The following is a 21,124-nucleotide window of genomic DNA, read 5'->3' on the forward strand; positions in this document are numbered from 1 at the left end:
CCGCAAAATAAAACACGTGGCACCCTTTTACTTTCATAAATCACATTTGAATGAAATAGCATTTTAACTATTTTCACAAGTGATTCCTTTAAAAATCCACAATCGAGTGTGTGAGCATACTCACGTTTACAAACGCAGGCGCGATCCATCATCCAAATGAGCGATGAGCAATATTCACAGTATGTGGGGATGCTGTATTGGGTGGATTTGAAGATGTGGCCGTTATGCTCCTCCACCTGAATATGGGAGAAGAAGCTTCAACTTCACTGGAAAGTGATAGCAACGTTTTGGACAAAAGCTCTGGAAAACACCTCTCAATTAATTCCTCAATTCGAGGTTACCCTGAATCTACAATCTTCAGATTAACATTTTTTGAGACAATTGTATCTTTACAACAAAAGTTACAAAACAGACCGTGTCTGGCTTCTCAAATTCTCTGGATCCTCCTAGATACAGTTACTAAAAAATGTGTTAAAACCCTAGTCCACTGGTGTGCTGGAAGCTAATGCTAATATTTTGGACACTCTCATGCAACTGAGGTAAACAAAATAGGTATTCGACGCAGCTATCATTATGATGCAGTGCAGTTCTTCACCTCTGCACACCACAACCCCAATAATGAACATATTCGTTGAAATAACACATTCTTGACAACTTGTGACATTGTTACATTTGTAAAAACCTGAATATTTGATAACAGATACAGTGTTGTGGCCGGTTGGTGTGTGTGTAGCCTTACGAACTAAAATAAATATAAATGAGGTGGATTCGACAAAATGCAAAAGCAACCAATCAAGATCAAAATTCTATGATGATGAACATCACTGAAGAAACTTACAACGTCTGCATCTTTCTTCCTCCGCTTTTTGCGTTCAGGTTTCGGTTGCTGTAAAACAAACACAGACATCACGGACATGAGCACATGCACATGAAATACTCAAACTACCCTGGATGACTTACCTTAGTTTGTGTGCTGTCCAGAGGTTTATACTCCGTCATGAACTCATCCAGGAAGACTTTAAAAGTATTAACCCAAACTTTGACAGGAGACTCTCTCCAGTCCCTCTGCTCCTGCCGCATGGTCTTTTCCAGAATTTGCTCAAACAGAGCGTAGAGGTCTTTGTAGCGGATGCTCTTACCATCGTCCATCTGGTGTAAAACGAGCAGAACATTTTTCAAGTTACACTGGGGAGGATTATTCAGCCAAAGCAGATTGAATTGTACAGTGTAAACCGTCCGTGATTGTGGAAAAGATTCTATACCGCCAGGGCTGTGGAAAAGGAGTTGAAGATATTCATACGGAATTCCTTCAATGCTTTTTTGAATACAACATCCACCATGGTGTCTTTCTTGCTGTCCTCTGTGTCCAAGTCGTTAATCTGAAAATATAACACACAAATTAGATTTGAAAAGAAATATCAACATGATGGTCACCAGCAGATTTAATTCAGGGGCTTTACAAAAACTTTTTAAAAAATGGCACCATCTTTGAGAATGCAGTGTCTTGACCAGGTGGGCTTTGTATCATTGTTACTTGAAGACACATTACGCGTTGAAACTGAGTGGAGCTCCCCAAGTATATAAAATATTCCACCAAAGTGTAAATATTAAGGACGTGACAGGAGGAGTCTTGAAACAACTCCGCTAGTGTGTGGCCTTACCTTCTTCATGAGAAAGTCATTCATGCTTCTGTAGTCATTGATACAGGTGAGGATCTGCAGGCTATCACTTGGCCACTGAATAGGCTCCGCCGCCACATTGCTGATCTTGACACTGCGCCTCCGCTTCACCTTGGGAGAAGGTTCCTTATTCTCTTTCAGGTCTCGGAAGCCTCGCTCCCACGTCAGGTCGGGACTGTAGCGAGGCGACAGGCTTTCTTCACCTGTTCAATATAAGCCACAAGCTCCATCAGATGTAGTAATCTCGACATGCGGTGAGGTTGATGTTCACATTCAACCCCCTTCATTTGATTCCATTGGAAAACAAATCAAAACATGAAATTGATTGTGAAGACCTTCTCTTAGCAATGGCCCGCTGTCTCCAGTGTCTCCTTCCAAGGAGTCACCCACAGAAATCAGCTTCTCTCTGGAGGCCTTCTTATCACCGTGTTTGGTCTTGCCCCAGAAGCGCATCTTCCCACGAACTCTGCTAAAAAATCAAAGTACACAACAACTACTGACTGCGATCCGTGCATAAAATTGTGTTTCAAATGTACAAGATGTAAATGCTGATTTCCATTTTTTGTCACTTCTAGTAAAGTTCAGGGAAACGACAAACCTTCCGTCCTGCGAGTTCTTGCGCACAGAGTTCTCTTTTCTCAGATCTCCCGATGACATAACTTTGTGTAGATCCTTGTTTCCCTCTGAGCCTGCAGGCTGGAATAAAAACGTGTGTAAAGGTTTAAAAGTATTGGGCCAAGACCAAAGCATAGGTCTACATCACGACCTGCCAGTAGATGGCAGCATAGCAGTAAAGTAGCACATCCTTTTTTCTCTTCCATCATGCCAATAAAACCCCCCCAAAGAGTAACGAATAAATTGAAACATCTAAGAATTCAGAGTTGACAAATTCAGTGACACAAATTTTAGAGACCACTAAAATTAAAACAGATTAGAGCGACATGCACATTTTGCAACAAACTCTGCAAAGAACTGCAGAAACACCTGTGAGAAATTAAGGAAAAGTTGTTAGTTGAAAAGTTGTTAGTAAATCCACGAAAAGTTTAGTTGTAGGTCTGGGAAAAACACATTTGCGGAACTGCCCACCTTCCATCGCTAGTCAAGTTAACATTTACTGTTGATAGACATTTACTGTTGAAAGGGAGGCTGAGTGACCCTCCAATCCATAAATGAAACTCATTTTACAACAGATGTTTTCACCTTCTGATGACAGCTTATTTCAATGCAAAATATTTTGGGGCTTTTCACAATGTGTCATCCACTGAGTCATTTAAGTGAAACAGATGTTGAAGCTCAGGATAAAAAAGTGTGAGGTCTCTATGCTGTGAGGGGGGGGAGGGTTAGGAAAAAAAGAAGCAGAAGAAAAGAGCATAGCCAAGGCCAGCGATGGCATAGGTGGGACCTGTTACCATTTCGGAGTCACTAAAACAGGAAGAGCCTCCTAGGCCTTCCTCTGTGGAGCTCTGCTTGCAGAGGGGTAGGGGGGACTGATGGGGGCTGGTGGCCTCATAGTCATCCTCATCTGAATCGCCCCCAACAGAAAGGACGGGGGCGCGGGTGAGGAAATCTGAGCGAGTCCGTGACATTCGGGCTTTCTTTTTGTGCCCCACTCTGCCCACCTGGAGTTCAGCGGAAGCGATAACAGCATGTTGAAATAGCAAGAGGATAGAACCCAGTTGCTGTCATAACCTTCTTCTACAGGTTTGCGTATCACCACTTTTGGTGCGACACAGAAACAGGCCACCCAAAATGCACTTTGTCCACTCATTCTAAGCATCAAAATGATTTCAACCACATCTATTGAAATAAAAACAACAAAAATTGTAATTTGGCTTACATCACGTGTTTTTGCTCCTTTAGGCAGTCTGGAAAATGCAGGCCCCTCTGTCGGGACAGCTTGAGGCGTGCCTTTAGTGGCGTTACCGCTGTCGAATCTGAAGTGAGAATATTTAAGGAAGAAAAAAAACAATAAATACATCGACATAAAGGATAAATTGGCCAGTACTAAAGTTACATGATGTCTTATTTTGTTCAAGTGGGAGCTCTTGATAAAACATCTCATGGTAAATTACATAAACAGTGTCAGTTTGTCATCCACCCAACCTGCCCGCCCGTCCGCTAGTAGTTTATTATTTTGATACTTACTTAGAAAATGTTACTTTGTCCTTGGGAGAGAAGAAGATGTTTCCCGGTTTGGCTGATTGACTCACTGCGGAGCCATGACCACGCTGCACTTTCTTGGTGGCTGCTCTTACTCTGGTTGCTCCATCTTTGGACTGCAAGGTGAGTTTGGGTGCCCAGCCCTCCGCAGCAGACTTGCCTTCCTTACGGCGCTCTGTGGGGGCGGAGGCAGGTGGAGGAGGTATCTGGGGAATAGCGTCACCATAGGGGACACCCCGTCCTTGTGGGGAGTATACCGAAGGGTCAGAAGATTCCGACTGGGTTCTCTTCGGAGGAATTATCTCCGATGTTCCCTCAATGAGCAGAGATCTGGGTCTAGGCGGTTTGCTCGAGGTGGCAGGTCCACCATCATCTTGTTCACTCTGCCGACTCCGCTGTATCTTCCGCAGAGCCTCTCCCCTCTGTTTCTCAAACATTTCTCTCTCATATTGAGCAAAGTAAATGCGCTGACGCTCCAACGCTTCCTTCTGTTGTCTTATCTGCTCCATCATTTCCCTCTCATTCTGCTGTTTCTGGTTACGCTGCCTCTCCTCCTTCTCCTCGTTCAACCGCACCAGCTTTTCAAAGACGACCTGATCGACAGTGGAAACGGGCTGTGGTACGCAAGGCGCCGGAGCTGGAACTTGCCCAGGCGTCTCCTTCCGAGACCCTGACTCACCAACCTTGGTACTGAGCTCGCTCAGCTCATCGCTCACTGGGGTTTCCTTCTGCATGCTGATCACCACCACCATTGGCCTACAGGTTGACTCTCGCCTTTCTATTGAAGACTGAACGTGTACATGTGCCCCGGTTGGATTACTCGGAATGACATTGCTACTCTTATTAGCAGGGACGTAAAAGGTCGGGAGGTAGTTCTCAAGTTTGGACGGATGCGTAGAGGAGACGGTAGGTTCCGTTTGTTCCTGAAAATGGCCTCCGGCATCTGTAGCCGGCACCCTATTGAGTTGCTCTGTCTTAGGGCTTATGGAGAGAAAGTCGTCGCTTGGGTCCGACAGTGCTCCGGGTGAGCCGATTGGCGAGCACAGGTCCTCACTGTCAGTCACTTCCTCTGTGGCTTTGGGAGCATCTTCAATACTCAAAAGTTCAAAGCTGCCTTTGGAGCTCTGACTGTCAGGTGTGCCCTGTGGTGAACACAGAGGGGGTGTGATGGAGGGCACCAGTTCAACAGACCAGCGCCTTTCCTCAGCGGTGGGCGAGCTTCCACCGCAGGTCGCACGGACCTTGAGGAGCTCCAGACTGAATTTGGCTTGCTCCAACTCTCGCATTCGCCGACTCTCTCTCTTGGCGCGGGTGGCTTTCTGGCTGAGCTCATCAGCTGCTCTGAGCTTCTCTCGCACCACGACTGCGCATGGAGTGACTGAGGGAGGTGACTCGGAGTGCTGTGTAGGTGAGCGGGCATATTCTCCTCCTATTCCTTCTTCCTTGAACTCTCCATCCTTGTTGCCACGGTTATCCAGTGCCCTTTCCCGTTCTTCGAAGGAGTGGTCCTCCCAAGTGCAAAGGTCCAAACCCATCACTCTCTCATGGGGCTCCTCTTCTGGTGAAAATCTCACCTGTCCATTCTGTAGTTGCTCCTTCTTCTCCCTCAGCTTCTGTTTGGTCAATTCCCTGAAGCTGGTGATTGAAAGGATATAAGAACAGGTTTAGCGCATTCAAAATTCAATCTTGCCATATTAGTTTACACTCTGTTATGAACACAGCTCAGTGTGGTCAAATCAAACTTCAGCAAACTTCAAAAGACTTCACTGGAGTTAGAGGCTTATATGAAAATGTTTGCTTTCAGCGGATCAGCTGATTATTGAGCTGCTCTGTAGGCTTGCTCATAATGAAATGCTGCACATTGACCAAGTACACTCTAAAACCATTGTGCAAATGTTCAATATACCGTATTTTCCGGACTATAATGCGCATCTTAAATGAATGGCCCATTTTAAAACTTTGTCCTTATATAAGGCGCACCGGACTATAATTAATGCATCATGTCAGATTTTTAATCTAAACTAAATCATTCTCCATTTTGTCTTTTTTATTTCAACTTCAGACGCAACAAATTACTAAAATAATAAAAATAAAAAAAATCCCAAAAACCAATGGGTGTTTCACCTCTGTTCTCGGTCTTACCGTTGCCGAGCAAGATAGCCTCGGATTGTAGCCTGGAGGCGCACCGTAGTAGCATACAGGCGCAAGTAGGCCTCTCTGGCCCAATGACAGCGCCAGGCCGTCTGAATGACCAGAGCTGCTGTACAGCGTCGAGACAGCCACAGTCGCCATGCCCTCTGAAGTACCAACGCGGCCTCTTTCCACAAAGTGAACCTTTGACGCTCCCGGTAACCCCGCCAATGTGTCTGCAGACACAATGCTGCCTCCTCATGTGCATTCTGCTCTATTTGCTCTTCCTCACTGTCCATGGGTCGGTACAAGCGCCACCATTTCTGTCAAGAAAAGAATAATAACAGGGGAATATTATTTGGTTTTCATTTTAATATTAGTCATTATTTTTTCATAGAATACACTGTTGCTTATGAACTTGGACAAAAATCTGCTGTTGTGGATGAATTAATTCCATGTGAGTAATTGGGAAACAATGTAATCATTACACTGTGTCAAAAGGGATTTCCAATGTAGCTAAAAAGTAAAACACACAGGATTGTCCCTAAAAATGAAATTATTGAAACTATGTGCAATGGTGTATATTTTGAAGATTCCTTGCTGTTTTGGAAATGGAAGACAAGATGACGGTTGACAAGGTCAAAAAATAAAATGCGGGGGTAATCAAAAGGACATTTATTTTATCTGTAGTTTGTCAGAAGTCATTTGCTATACTGTCAACAAAGATTATATGTTACTGAGATTTTAGTTTGGAAACAATACAAGGTCAAAAGATTCCAAACGAAGTGTTTCAAAACTAGTAAAAAAAAAAATCTCATCGTATAATACTATAAGGTCTTTCATTGACAATATTCAGAAATAGTTCTTAAAAGGCAGGATTATAAATTTCTCATCACAAAACATCCAAAGACAGAAACATGAAATGACTGCTCATTTAGATGACGATATATCAAACTATCGTCGAACAGTTACGATTTTATCCAAGCACACACAACTCAGTCCATCATGCGTAATAATTTCCCATCTATAAAAATGAATGCAGGCAATGAATACAATAAAAGTTAAGCAGACACAGAAAGAAACGATACCTGGATGCAGACTGCCGCTGCTCTCATTCTAAGGAACTGCTTCCTCTCCAACCGTGCTCTGAACCGTTGTTGAAGCATGACGATGAGCCTGAGAACCTCACCGTGAAGTTTGGCCTGTAGATGCTGACGCTCTGCCTCCCGCAGAAACACCTGAGTGGAGGGAGCACCACCAAGTTAGCGTAAGGTAACGACGGCTTAAGAAAGGTAGAGGTTGGAGACTCCCCCTTAGTCTGTGCACACAAACATCTGACATCTCTGACACATGGCCACAAAAATGTCAGGTATGAACTTGTAATTATATAGGCAGCACCCTCAAGACGTGGACCCTATCCATGGTGAGAACACACACCCTCCCAAGATGGGGCACGGACTTGATTAAATCCTTAGACTAAGACAACTTCCATCAGTTATGTAGTCCTCCTTTTAACTCAATGTATTTTTAACACGATTATCCTGATAGCACTCTCACAATATTTAGCTTGTGCTTAATGAATCCTTGTGAACTACATTGATTGGTTCAATGTGCAATATGATTGGCATATCACAACCGTATGCCATCTAAAATCCATAAAAGGGCGTGTCAAGAGAGGAAGGCGCAACTATACCATTGTCTTGCCCACTTGATAGCCATCTGGTTCCAGGTCCAGCTGGTCCAGCCAGTGCTGGATGTCCTCTCTGCTGGTACTGATGCTCTCTGGGAGCAGCACATAGAAGTGATGGACAAAATCCTATGAAGGGCACAAAGGAAAGAAAGAAAAATGCTTATTTTGGTTAACCCAGTCCAAACTTAGACAACCGGCATAGTTGATTTCTAGAAAAAAAAATACATTTCAGAATTGTTAGTGTAAAACACTATACAACTATACATCCCTGTGGCCTTGCAGAAATATATCCCTAACACAAGACACAGACATTGAGCATTCTTGATAAAGCATCACTTGACTAAAGCAGACGCTGCAAAGGAACAGGTGAAAGCCTTCGTTGTTCATTTTTGCAGGTCATCGTGGTGTAACTACGCTGAAGGCCTAACCCTCTTCAAACTGAGGCCCATTGTGTGGCTCCGATCCACTGCATCCTAAGCTGTCGGGGGTGGATGGGGAAACCGATGCCGTGTTTATACAATTATAAGCATGTGGGAGTGTTGCAAAATGGGCAAGACAATGGACAAGCTCTGTTCCAAGGAGTCAGGACACAATCAAATCTGTGAACATGATATCATGCCAAGGATATTTGTCATTAGGGTTGACCGCAGCGCTAAATATGTCTGGATGAATGTCTGGCAAATGATGAACAGTGATGCTCAAGTTATCTATGTAACCTCATCATAAAGGCTACTTTCATGAGGCTCACTCACTTCACCGAAAAATGTCGATAATTATGGCCAGAACATTCACCGACCACAAAATTGGGTCCGCCTCCATATCACCTCTGATGACATTCAATATAGTTAGCTCTGAATTACCAACCCACTGTCATCAAACTCTTGTTTCATTTCCTGCTGTTTGAGTTGGGCTTTCAACTGCAGGAAGGTTTTTCTTGGATGAGTTTAGTTCCGTGTGAAGTTAAAAGACGCTCCTTTGTATACGTTGGTTGAGATCAGTTGAGCAATCTCCTCCAACCTTTGCCACCAATCAAGGCGCGTTTGCCTAAAGCAATTTATGAGCTGTCTTTCTAGGGGGATTTGTGAATGGCAATGAAACAAGGCATGCGCCTTCAAAGTAGCCTGTAGATAAGCTGTGCACACGTCACTGGTGAGGATCAGTATAACTTCTGGATCCACGAGCTCATTTCACATTTAAATTAATTAAAACAATTAGGGTCGCCCTGGTATTTCACCGAACCATGCCTCTTCTGAGGGTTGTGCACAAATTTCTGGGTTATGCAATGGTGGGTGTGTCAGAAGCCTAAATGGGAGAATCGCCTGCTACTTAATCTTTGCCTCCAACTTTTAAATGCCATGAAAGCTTTGGCACAAATTTACATCCAAAACCGCAAAATGGCAATAGATAAGAGAATGCAATGAGCCTCCATCGCGCTGGATTGTCTTTGACGTCATTCGAACATATTTATACGGCACAAAGTGAACTCGTATTTCAGCAACATCAGCAAAACTTTTTTTTTTGGATGAGTCTTCACTGCCCGAGACTTGTGGAAAAATGAGTGTCAAATATCCTTCAAGCTTTGGGGGTTTTGAACAGTGAGATTGATGGTACATCTGTGTTCTGGCCAGCACATGCTTGCAGAGAAGGAAAAAAATGTTAATATGATACGCAGATGCAGCCCGTTTACTGGCTAAACTTTGGCTCATTGAGGGTTTTCTAAACCACAGATAACCATCAATTTTATACATAAACTAGTCACATTGTTCACTACTTAGCTTGTGGGAAAAGATGAATAATGTTTTCTGTGGCTGGGGAGACAAGTAGACTTTTTGAATATCGACCGTTTTAAAGCCTTGTTTCCACGCTTCGGTTCACTTCAGTATAATGCATTTTGGGCAATGTAAATTGTATATTAAAAAGAAAACATCATTCGTCACTGTTCCACTCAGATAATCATCGCTTTCACAAAGATTTAACAAAACACAGCTTGTCTTCTTAAAATAAAACAGCCACAAACCGAGACGAAAGAACACAAAATGCTTTTGTGTCCTTAATTGTGTCACAATGCTCCGAGTTCGATGGCAGGTCACCACTCTTGTCAAACTGTTCACATAAATCAAAAAGCATCCAATATACCCTGCAACTGGCTCCCTTCTACTGGACATTATTGTTGTTATCAACTCAACTCATCTTTGTTTAAATAGCACTTTGAAATAACCATTGCTGCGTACAGGGTGTACTAACATTGTCTGAGTGGCAACAGCATTTTTTGAATTCATTCATCTCATTAAACAATTGTTTTGATTTAATGTAAACAAAAACATTTGATTTATTTTCAGTATGTATTCATTTATTATAATATATATTAGTTTAATTCTAATTAACTTAGATGAAAAAAATATAATTACAAATGAGTGGCAACTACTTATTTCAGTATTGGAATTAAGAATGATAAGGGTACATTTAACTATCTATTATTCTACCCATTATTTTAAAATGACCTGACACAGAAGCCCGTTCTAAAAATACATGGCGCCCTTGAGCCCAAAGTTTTTCCAGAGCTGGGCCATCCCATCTCGGAACCCAGTATTGTGAGCTGGACTGCACTGTTCCACTTTAAATATTCAAACTTGATATGAAATGGCTCAAGGTCCACAGCGTGTTGTCGCCGCAGTGACAGCGATGTTACCTTAAAGCTGTACTTGATGTTGTAGCCTGATTGTCGGATGCGCACAGTCTCCAGCATACCCGTGTAACGCAGCTGCCTCAGCACCAGGTTGTCATTAAACCGCAAGGGCAGCTGCAAAAGGCAAAGTGGAAGTTGGAGGAACGGAAACGCACAGACAATGACACAAGAGGGAGCAACAGGCGGTGGAGGGCGAAAAGGAGAAGGACAGGAAATGATCAACAGCCCTCGAGTACTTCATATGCTTTGGGGAAAACTAAACAATCAAGTGGCTGCAGTCCAAGTTGCTCTTGCTTTACCTTGTCAGCATTGGAACGGATGCACTTGACAAAATAAGGCTCAGACTGACCCAGAGTCTCCATTAGCTTATTGAGAGAGGCCTGCACAATAGGACACATACACAAGACATCAAATTAAACAGAGTAAAAGCAGTAAAAGGTTTGATGATGCTTTTTAGGAATCATTGCCGAGTGTGCCATGTGTTCGTTCATCTGTGTGTGTATGTGAGCCTGCGTCAGCTGCGAGTGGAATTCAGTCTCTGCCTCCTCCATGGGAGATTAAAGCAATCAGTACAGCACAGGATGTGGGAAGTGAAGTCATCCACGCACTCGGGCCAGCAGCTCTCATTGCACCGTTACCAACAACCATCTCTCGCAAAGAAAACAGAAAATCAGCAAATAGCACTTTGTGCGTGGTTTTCTTAACTGTTCAGTGGAAACTCTATAAAGTCGGAATCCCCTGCCGTTTTACAAATGCTAATTCAACCAAATATTTCCTGTAAGATGAACTCGTAAGTCACACTTAAAAAACCAAGAGGTCGAAATGTCATTGGGATATGCACTACTCAACATATCTCGCTGGATATCAGCACATTCAGTGAAACTTCAAAAGAGTAACTTGCCCTCAAGACGGTTACTTAAATTAAGGTCTCACAATGAATAATTGACGACAACAGTTTGACTCTACAGCAGACTCAAGTTGCCAAGTCACGATTCGAAACTCAGTCACAAATAAACGTACAGTAAACAACTTGAAGCAAACAACTCAAGGCCACAATTAAAAAATACAATCAGGTTCCAGTAACCGAGCGTGTCAATTGTGTTTGTGTCGAAATATTGTATTTTCAGAACAGTCACAAACCGCCTGTACACTATTTCATGTTAATGGTACCTTTATCACCCGATGGGTGTCAAAATGACTCCACCGTCCTCTTAGCAAACGTGGCTGCTGAGTGATGACGCTGATAATGTTGTCTTTGCTTCTTCCACTTCCTCTAATCTCACGCTTCGTATTACCTGGTGCATTCAAACTGATTCTGGAACCGATGTGTACGGCTGAAGCATCAGGCGCCATCCATAATGTTCCTCAGCACAAATGCCATCATTTTAAAGGTAACTTAAAAGATCAAAGGAGGTGGGCACAAAAACCATGATGTGGCAACGATGCCGTGGTATCACCACAAAGCACTAAACTCAAAAACCAATAACATTGCGCTGTCGTAGTCAGATCGCGTAATGCCAGCAAGACTCTCAAAATGTTTTGAACTGACAGACATCTGATTTCAAAGTCAAAGTCAAAGTCAGCTTTATTGTCAATCCCTTCATATGTCAAGACACACAAAGAAACCGAAATTCCGTTTCCTCCATCCCACGGTGACGAGACATACAAGTAGGCGACACAAAACAAAAACAAGAAGGCACAAACCATAAATAATAAATAAAATAAAATGAGCGATGAATAAATAACAGACCAATAACCCATTAAATAAGAGGGGCAAAATTTGAAGGTCTACGTGAAAAGCATAATGGAAAAACTGCACTTTAATAAGACTGGCTGTTCAAGCATTTTGTGTGCATGCGTATCTGCCTGGCTGACCTGAAACTGTGCACTGATACTGGGTGGTTTCTTCTTTTTGTGAAGGTGAAGCAGCGACTTGGTGATGCGGTCGTGAAGCGTCAGGTTGCTGAGGTACTTCAGTGACTTGACATTCAATAAGTGCTGCAAGTGACAATCAAGGCACACGACATGAACACTCCATACTTTTATCCCCAAAAGAATGAAGAGAAATTGTCAGCTAACCTTTGGAAAAACTGGCTTGGCTTTGTAGTTTTTGTTCCTCCTGTGTGTAAAAAGTATAAAAAGGAATCCATCAGGTGTCATGCTTTCAGTGACTAATTAAAATCAATAGATCCTAATTAGTCTTGTTTATTACGCAAAATTCGAGACCACATGTCGGCATAAGGGTATCAGACCAGAGGTGGCAAAGACCGTAGATTTGTCACCAGCCAATAACAGGGCACAAAAATCACTCACTTTGAAATCCATACCTTTAGAAAACCTACTCTTCAATTTACCATGAGTACGATTTTTTTTTTCATTTCCAAAAAAGTAAGGTGCTCACATGAGAATGTCATGGGCTCGCTCCAGAAGCTTGCTGCTGGCAGAGTTGAGAAAGACGCCGTCTTCGTCTGTGGTGGAGCTGCAGGACGAGAAGCGGCTCTGTCGACCCACACGTCCATTACATGCGAGGCCCGGAGAATCTCTATGGTAAAGCAAACACCAAACTTATATTATTTTGGATTCATCTATTCTTTCTTGGTGTTAATAAGTTTACTGAAGTCATTCTGTCTATTATCCTAATTAAATTGCATCATTTCACTCCCATCAATTTAAAGCATTAGATGCCTGCATTAGAGTGGACTCATTCTCCAAAATATCAGGCTACCAGGACACCAATTCATCCTGTCTTATCCAGAATACCAGAGCAACAGTGGATGTGATTTGATGACATGCAAAGTAGCAGAACTGTTGCAGCATTCAAACGGGCCATCTGCGAAGCAGAAACTACAAACTGCAATATTGAATAAAGAACAAGCACAAATCATCTGATCACCTCTGGCCTAAAATCTTAAACAGAATTTCTCCCCAGCCGATCATCAGCTTGAGTAAAGGATGATGCACAATATGGCTTTTGTGTTAACTTGTCTCTGCGAGAGCCTCATAAAGCACTGCAGTGTGCACCGTGCAGTCCAGCTGACAAGCACCCTGTCGGGACTGAATATTTATCCCACCCTAGGCATTTCTCACCAACACATAGCTGTGACTTTACATCACTGAGGAAGCAGCTGCTCAATTAATTTGGAGAGAAGAGAGCGTGTGAATGCGAGGAAAGGAGACCAAAAAAAGAGTGGGCAGAGGTTGCAAATCTAATTAAGGGGTGGATTTAACACACCCTCTGACAGTGCCTAACAAAAGTGGGCTTAGGCGGGTTGCTCTGCGCTACCAGTCAGCGCTATTAGCCGTGAATGACTAATCTGATGGTCCACTGCTAATTAGAGAAGTGCTGCTTCAGAGTCTCAGTGGGACAGTGTGACATCCACCACCTGGGACCAAAGCACGCTTAATGGTCTCATCGTAACGGATCGCTTCCAACACCTCTTGTGATCATTTACAGGGGGGATTTTTTTTTTTTTTTTTTTTTTTTTTTATAAAGACTGACCTGTCCGCAAAATACATAGAAGAAACATTTATGTACCGTATTTTCCGGCGCACCTTCAATGAATGGCCCATTTTAAAACGTTGTCCTTATGTAAGGCGCACCGGACTATAAGGCGCACCATTAATGCATCATGCCAGATTTTTAATCCAAATGAAATCATTCTCCATTTTATATTTTTTATTTCAACTTCAGACACAACAAATTACTTTATAATCACAAAATAATGATCCATAGTCTTTTTGATTCATGATTCAGAGTCTACAGCGGGCCACTTATGATTGATTTCATGACACAATGCTTCGGGCCAGTTTAAATTTAGGAATTTGGTCCATATATAAGGCGCACCGGACTATAAGGCGCACTGTCGGCTTTTGAGAAAATTTTAGGTTTTTAGGTGCGCCTTATAGTCCGGAAAATACGGTAGTACAAACGCATTATCTTAACAACCATGACAGTTCATCGTGGAATGGACAAATTTATGTGAACATAAAAATACTGTACATTCTTCTCAAGCTTGACATATCCTACTTTGTATAATAGTAAATGTAATTGAACGGAGATCGGAAATATGCCAAATGCAACAGAGAGTCTGAATGTAACAATTGAGTCTTACCGTGGAGATTTTTCATTGATGGTGTTGCTCCCCTGATGGTCTGACAGAGGTGTGCGTGCACTCCTCCTGCTCACACCTGTTCACCAACAGACAGTGTTGTGTAAGCATCACATGACTTTCATTCACAAACTCAAATCTAAATCATTCTACAAGACTTCAGTGTTATTGTAGTTTGTTATGTGCCTCTTCAGTGCAAGTGCTTTCTTTTAGAGATGAAGGTCTGTGAAGGTTAAAATGAGTTACTCTTGTTAGTGTCAAATTATAGAAGAGTGCTTTTGGTCACAATGTTTTTCTTTTGCCGTTTTAAAACTCAAAACAGCATTGTGCTCTCATGGTGTAATAGTCCTAATATTAAAAAGTGTGATGGCGAAGCAGTGATAAGCTTACACTTTCTCAAGGAACATATTTTGAATGGCAATTAAAAGTGTTGAGAAGTTCAACTACTATAAAGCATGTTAGCCTAACTAGAAAAGAGACATCAGATGCCTTATGACAGTACTGTATACCGTTTTCAGTCTCATCAATTTGTACATTTTCACTCTCATCGGCAGCTGCAGGACAGTACAAAACAAAAAGACAGATCATGACAAAAGACCCATGAAAGTGGCGTGTGTAGGAAATAAAAACCTTGAGGTCTACTATGTGTAAAGCACTGACTAAGAAAGAACATAAGCGGCAGGAATACACACACATACACTGACCAACTAAACTAGTTTGATATCTATTACTAGAGCTGTATCAAATATTATGGCTTTTGTGAAATAATAATGTTCACTTTAAGTGACGCTGTCAGAGATGTCATAATTGTACAGTTTATTTTTTTGGTTGAACTTTGCAGAGAGGTAGAGCTGTGTAGTACTGTACTGCACAATGAGTTATGTCTAGCTTTTGGTTACCTCATTTTGTCCAATGACAACATATGAGACATCATTTAATATTATTTTAAGAGGTCATAATGTTGTTGTTCGGTGTCTGTGATGCATCAATCATCAATCATCATCACGAGCATGTGTAGTTGTGCGACATGGGAACAAATCTGTAGACAAGTAACAGTGCTTGAGGACAAAAAAGGTCAAAGGTGGATATGGAAGTGCCAGTGATGGTTGCCTAGCAGAAGCAGTGTGTTTTGACAAAGCAATGGCAACATGCATTTCTTTGCTAGCTACTAACATTTCAGTGGAATGACATGCTTGTGAACATCATAAGGTGAAAACAGCAGGAAAACAAAGCATTCAGCTGAAAATGCAAGAAGGAAGAGGGAGACAGGTGGGGGGGGACAGAGGAGACCAACCGGCATCTAGTCTAATAACAAAAACAGGTATGCGTACGATAATTAAGCAGCCGATGGAGCCAAGGGATGTTCAATACCACTTTTTTCAGACCGATACCAGTAGGCATTGATACCAGGCACCAATACCAGAAGTATTTGATACATTAAATCTACCCCCAAAATAATGAGCTCATTTTTTAAATGGACTTTTGTATCCCAATATAGCAATTGTCCTTAAAATTGCATGGGATTAATGGCAATTTTCTATTCTTCTAATTCCTACTTTCTGATCGTAAAACGATACTGGCACGGCCGTAATAGGGTGGCCGATACTGGTACCAGCCAATGTTGCGAGAACCGATCCGGTGAAATGAGGCTGGTATCTACACTGATACAGATACCTGGTATCGGTACTCGCCCATCCTTAATAAAGCCTGTGAACTCTTGTCTTAAATTTGGGCGTTATGCTTCCGATCTCTCTTGGCTTGATTCAAGTCGGAGTAAAGGGCACTTGTGTTGATGTTGGTTGGCCTCATCCCTTATCCCGAGTTCCCCAGTGGTTTGTGGGCTGACAGGTAGAGGAGGAAGAGAAGGAGGGGGGGGTTCTTTTCTTTGGCAGCCTTACTGTGCTTCTCCTCTTTGCATCTCTGCAGGATCTCTAAGCTTCTCTGATGCACAGGGTGCTGCAGAAAGCTAAAACTATCCACACTGTTCAAAACTGCACAGGGAGCAGCGTCATCATGCCCTTGGAGAAGCAAAACAAGATGAGAAGAGAAACAAGGAGAGAAAGAAACACATGGACATACAACACAGGAAAAGACAGAAAAACGAAAGATTAGACAGTGAAGAAAAGGATGCAGTTGTCTACTGGAGAGAAACTGGTGCAAGACGTTTTGACATTGGAAACTGCATTTGATGGAAATAGTTGGATGCTTTATTTGCCATTCCACAAGATGTCTTCTATGGATAAGTGTTGAACACCACATGGCTTTCCTTTTAATAGTTTCAACAAGTGAGAGGAATAAGACAATTTCGTGAACCCTTTGAGTTTGGTGTGTGTGTGTGTTCATTTGGGAGTTTTAAAGATCGGAAAAAACATTTGAAGCAAAGGCAAATGATGATAGCTGTACCGGTAACTTGTTGTACACTAGACCGGGATAAACATCTGCATTTCAAATTTAGAACAAAGGACATGTTCTATAGTGAAGAAAAGCGGCACACGTTGACAGAAAGTTTAAAGGAAAGGAACAGCTGGAGTAAATAAATACATGTATTATGTCTGTATGACTACAGAACAGAGCACAAAAACTATGGAACGACAGTTAGAGAAGCATCAAATATGTCATGATGTGACAAAAGCCACCTACAATGAACAAATGGGACATAACGGTGTGGTATGTATGCTATTTTGTCGGCGTTAAATCACTTTTGTCTTCTGGTTGGAAGTTTGCTAACAACAGACAATAGTCTACTATTGTCTGATAACTATTATCATTCAAATACTTGATTCGATCTCCATATTTTGAATTTGATGCGCATTTACAGCACATGATTGTTTTTTTTTTTTCTTTTCAGTATCACCAACATCAAGTAAGTCTCCAGGCACCCGTTTTGCAATGTGCTAAATACCTGGGTCTAATCGTGCCAAACCAAAGTTTTTTGTCATTGTATATGAATATCCATCTGTCATAGCACTTCTATTTGCACTCACCGGCCCGCCTGGGGGTGTGCCTCTTCCCAGCCTGTCTGAAAGCCACCATGGCCCTGAAGTAAGCCCTGAGTACCGCCCAGCGGAAGGTGGCCGACGGATCGATGCCGATCAGACTGCAGATGAAGGCATTCTTGCTGCTCTTCAGCAGCGCCACAATGTCTGGTCTCATATGGTCAGTGTTCTTCTCCCTGAAATCCTGTGTCAAAGACACAGAGAGACAAATGTTTTGTAAATATAATGGTATGGTCTGCCTGATTGCCACCATACTCTCAAATCTAAAATTATTTCAGAGTTTCTCACAACAATGAATTAATACTGGCAACAGATCACATGAGTAACTGGAGAAATACACGAATAGAAATCGCACACAAGGTGAAATCATTACTATAACCTACTATTGATGTGTGGTCTTTAGTTGCTGCCCTTGATTGACAGCCAGTGGAGGAGTACATCTCCAGGCAAACAGGCCTTGTTGGCGTGCTGCTATCTGTTTTTTTATTAAATTTTTATTCGAGGATACCACTTTGTGGTTATTGTTAATGAATCTCAATGTGTTTGCTGTTTCTGCTAATTTAGAGTAAATGGTGATGATTTTGAGGCCTTCACAATTAGTGTAATTGACTTTCTGAGACTGAGTTGCATAGGTTAGTGAGCGATGTGAGTGTGTTACCGAGGTGGCACGGTAAAACACTGGTTAGCACGTCCGCCTCACAGTTCAGAGGGTGCGGGTTCGATCCCACCTCTGGCCCTCCCTGTTTGGAGTTTGCATGTTCTCCCCGTGTCTGCATGGGTTTTCCCCAGGAACTCCGGTTTCCTCCCACATCCCAAAAACATGCTTGCCCGTGGAGACAAGCGGTATAGAAAATGGATGGATGGATGGATGGAGTTACCATGTTGCCATAACCCCCCAACCCAGCCAATACGGAATGAAAAATTGCAGAATGTACGTAGGTGTTAAAGAAGGGTGTCTCCAAACATTGAAGAGAATTCCGGAAATTGCAGGACAATTATACCCTTAGATTAATACTAACCTTGACACCATACTTGACCTTCCCAGCATAGTGTCGGATAATGAAGGCGGGCTCCATGACAGCAGGGAACTCGATGTACCTATTCCCGTCATGCTGCCGCTTGAACTTATCCAACAATGTCTGGTTGGTGGCTTGTGGGAAGCTGAAATCAAAGACAAGTTTTTCACACGCAATAATCTTGGCAAAGGGCAAAACAATGGCTTTTGTCATCTGCACTCCAAATGAAAACATCTTGAGGGAGGATCTCTGCAAAGAAAACACTGTTTGAAGCCACGTTGCAAACACACAACTGGCAACAGTCAATTCATTCCTGATATGTGTTCATCTCATTCAAAAGTGATAAAGGATGGATCTTTCATCCAGACAGTATAACAAGACACTGCTACCTCCAACCACTATTTTTCCAGACGAGTTAAAACGATTTGATCTTTAACCAGTTGGAAATTTTATCTTCTGACACTGCAGTCATTTCAAGTCAATTGGAGCTCATACGGCCTCTTGCTCTCGTTCTTATCAAGAGCCAGAACTGCTGCGGAAAATCAACAGATTACAGGAAAAGCCAAGGAATGAGACACTAGGTGCTTTGAAATCTGAGCTCAATCAAAACAACACAGCCTTGCAGCTTCTTAAAGCTGGAGGAACTTCGGTGTCCAAATGGTGGGTCGCAATAAAATACAACAGACAGAACTGAGGATGATACAATAAAATGATACAGATGTCAATCATCTATGTTAAAGGGCAATTTATTTGGGGTTGATGAGTTTTGTGATTCCCCATAGAAAAAAAACAAATGTTTTCCAATGAACTGAGCAGCGGACTTACTTGCACTCTTCATCCAAGAGGTGGAACAAAGCTGTGGGCTTCTTACTGATGAGATTGATGCAGCCTGTATTGTCAATGTAGTCGATAGTTCTCCAGCTGATGCCCTCCACCCTGTACTCCTCCTACACGGAACACAAAAAGTGCGCTCAGCCCTCAACAAAATTATTCCTAGACAAAACCGAAGGCACCGCAGGCAGTTTTGCTTTTCAAATATTGCTTGGCTGTGCATGTTATTTTTCCTGTGTCCATGGGAAAGAGCTTTAGCCAATAAAGACTTCATCTCAGTGACTTTTAATGAAAATCCCTGCAGCCTTTTTCTCGAGACCTCATACACTAAAATACTTGTGAAATTCACCTTACTAGAAATCAATTTTTGTTTGAGGACAAATATTAGTGACGGTATGGATCTATTGGTCTGGAGGAGTGGCGTGTGATGCCAGGGGCAGAAGCTGTGGCAAGCTTCTGCTCAAGTGTGGACACTGAACATATTGACTGAGTTTCAATGTTCTCTTGGCAATCAATAAATGGTTGAAAAGTGTATCTGTGGCTGTATATATAGAGTTGAGTTGCGCACTCACCTGTTCCAGTTTGAAGGTGTGCTGATTGAAGTAGTGCTGGAGACGCTCATTGGCAAAGTTGATGCAGAACTGCTCAAAGCTGTTGTTCTCATAGTCCTCAAAACCAAAAATGTCCAACACTCCGATGGACAAGATCTATGAGACCATAAAATGGTCATTTGGATTAAATTAACAATTGAATTTAACGTCTGTTTTCTCTAGAGAGAGCCTGGAGCCTATCCAGGCTTCACTGGTTCCCAACCAATCACAGCAGACTAATTTCACGTCTTTTGTTCCTTACCTTGGTGGGTTCATCCAGATCCTTGATATTGAGCAGAGCATGGTTGATTCTGAAGACAATCCAGTCAAACAGTGCACTGTATAGCGACTTCGCCATGGAGTCTCTCACCGTACCCGCCTACAAGTACATACACAAACATACATTAAGAGTACACGGATTAGAGTACGAGGCCACTTAAACATTCTTGAGTCTTAAACAGCTTCGTCCTGCTCTACAATGCTGTTTTATTTACGACTACACCTTTTTCTGTTTAATTTTAGAAGCGTATACTCGACCAAAGGATAGTTGACCAGAACATTGACAAGAATATGAATAGGCATGAAAGAGAGTGAAAGACAAGCTACATTGAATGCTTTAAATGAAAACACACAAATGACAAATGAAATGAAATGCCAGTGTCCAAATATTATATGAATATCCTGCATAGCTCAATACTTTTGTAACTTACATAAATATCTCAACATAAGTTCACAAACTTGGGTGAATAAAGTTTTCATAAACAATGTGTTTTTTTTAATAAAAGGCCCCTTGTCAAATTATCGAGGTTATCCAAATCATTCACATTTCCGACGTAAAGCTTTGACCTTTCCGAAGAAAAGGTGAGTCGAAAACAAACTTTAGAGTGGTGACTTAAAGCAAACAGCTCGCTTTAACCCCAAATAATCTGCCAAGTAAGATTTGAAAAGGTCACTCCAAATATCGAAAACATGAATCAAGGAACACATCAATGTAAAGCTCTCCCTCTTTCTCTAATCAGTCAAAAGCTTTTCATTATTTAGAGGACGTCGGAACAACTTCACAACTCTACCCAAATGACAAATCTCTCAAGAATTTCTCTGATGTCTTTGAGGTTTTAACTTGTATTAATTTGTTTACCGTTTAGCATTTTTGTTTTATTGAGCAGTTTTATCGAGAGACCACCCAGTGTGCAACAAAAACAATCACAAGAGAACCCAAACATCATTGGGTGGGAGG

General features: G+C 42.1%; 1 protein-coding gene across 10 annotated transcripts in view; it reads right to left on the reverse strand.

The window, feature by feature from the left end:
- The window catches only part of myo9aa (myosin IXAa), a 67,859-nt gene that overhangs the window by 6,059 nt on the left and 40,676 nt on the right, over positions 1-21,124 (reverse strand). For 5 of the 10 annotated variants that reach the window (XM_037248306.1, XM_037248310.1, XM_037248305.1 and 2 more), the window contains 25 exons: positions 20,150-20,266; positions 19,870-20,004; positions 19,292-19,413; positions 18,470-18,611; positions 17,439-17,634; positions 16,353-16,472; positions 14,458-14,533; positions 12,747-12,887; positions 12,425-12,464; positions 12,221-12,343; positions 10,645-10,725; positions 10,349-10,459; positions 7,663-7,785; positions 7,058-7,207; positions 5,982-6,292; positions 3,825-5,474; positions 3,517-3,613; positions 3,089-3,298; positions 2,278-2,375; positions 2,015-2,148; positions 1,662-1,882; positions 1,263-1,379; positions 961-1,149; positions 839-886; positions 125-236 (listed from right to left, as the gene is read on the reverse strand). In XM_037248306.1, the coding sequence (XP_037104201.1) occupies positions 125-236; positions 839-886; positions 961-1,149; positions 1,263-1,379; positions 1,662-1,882; positions 2,015-2,148; positions 2,278-2,375; positions 3,089-3,298; positions 3,517-3,613; positions 3,825-5,474; positions 5,982-6,292; positions 7,058-7,207; positions 7,663-7,785; positions 10,349-10,459; positions 10,645-10,725; positions 12,221-12,343; positions 12,425-12,464; positions 12,747-12,887; positions 14,458-14,533; positions 16,353-16,472; positions 17,439-17,634; positions 18,470-18,611; positions 19,292-19,413; positions 19,870-20,004; positions 20,150-20,266 (4,864 nt within the window). The remainder of the gene's footprint in view (positions 1-124; positions 237-838; positions 887-960; positions 1,150-1,262; positions 1,380-1,661; positions 1,883-2,014; positions 2,149-2,277; positions 2,376-3,088; positions 3,299-3,516; positions 3,614-3,824; positions 5,475-5,981; positions 6,293-7,057; positions 7,208-7,662; positions 7,786-10,348; positions 10,460-10,644; positions 10,726-12,220; positions 12,344-12,424; positions 12,465-12,746; positions 12,888-14,457; positions 14,534-16,352; positions 16,473-17,438; positions 17,635-18,469; positions 18,612-19,291; positions 19,414-19,869; positions 20,005-20,149; positions 20,267-21,124) is intronic. The other 5 variants (XM_037248307.1, XM_037248309.1, XM_037248313.1 and 2 more) reach the window with 4 other exon arrangements.

The sequence above is a fragment of the Syngnathus acus genome, chromosome 3 (genome assembly GCF_901709675.1).
Source record: "Syngnathus acus chromosome 3, fSynAcu1.2, whole genome shotgun sequence".
Classification (NCBI taxonomy): Eukaryota; Metazoa; Chordata; class Actinopteri; order Syngnathiformes; family Syngnathidae; genus Syngnathus; species Syngnathus acus.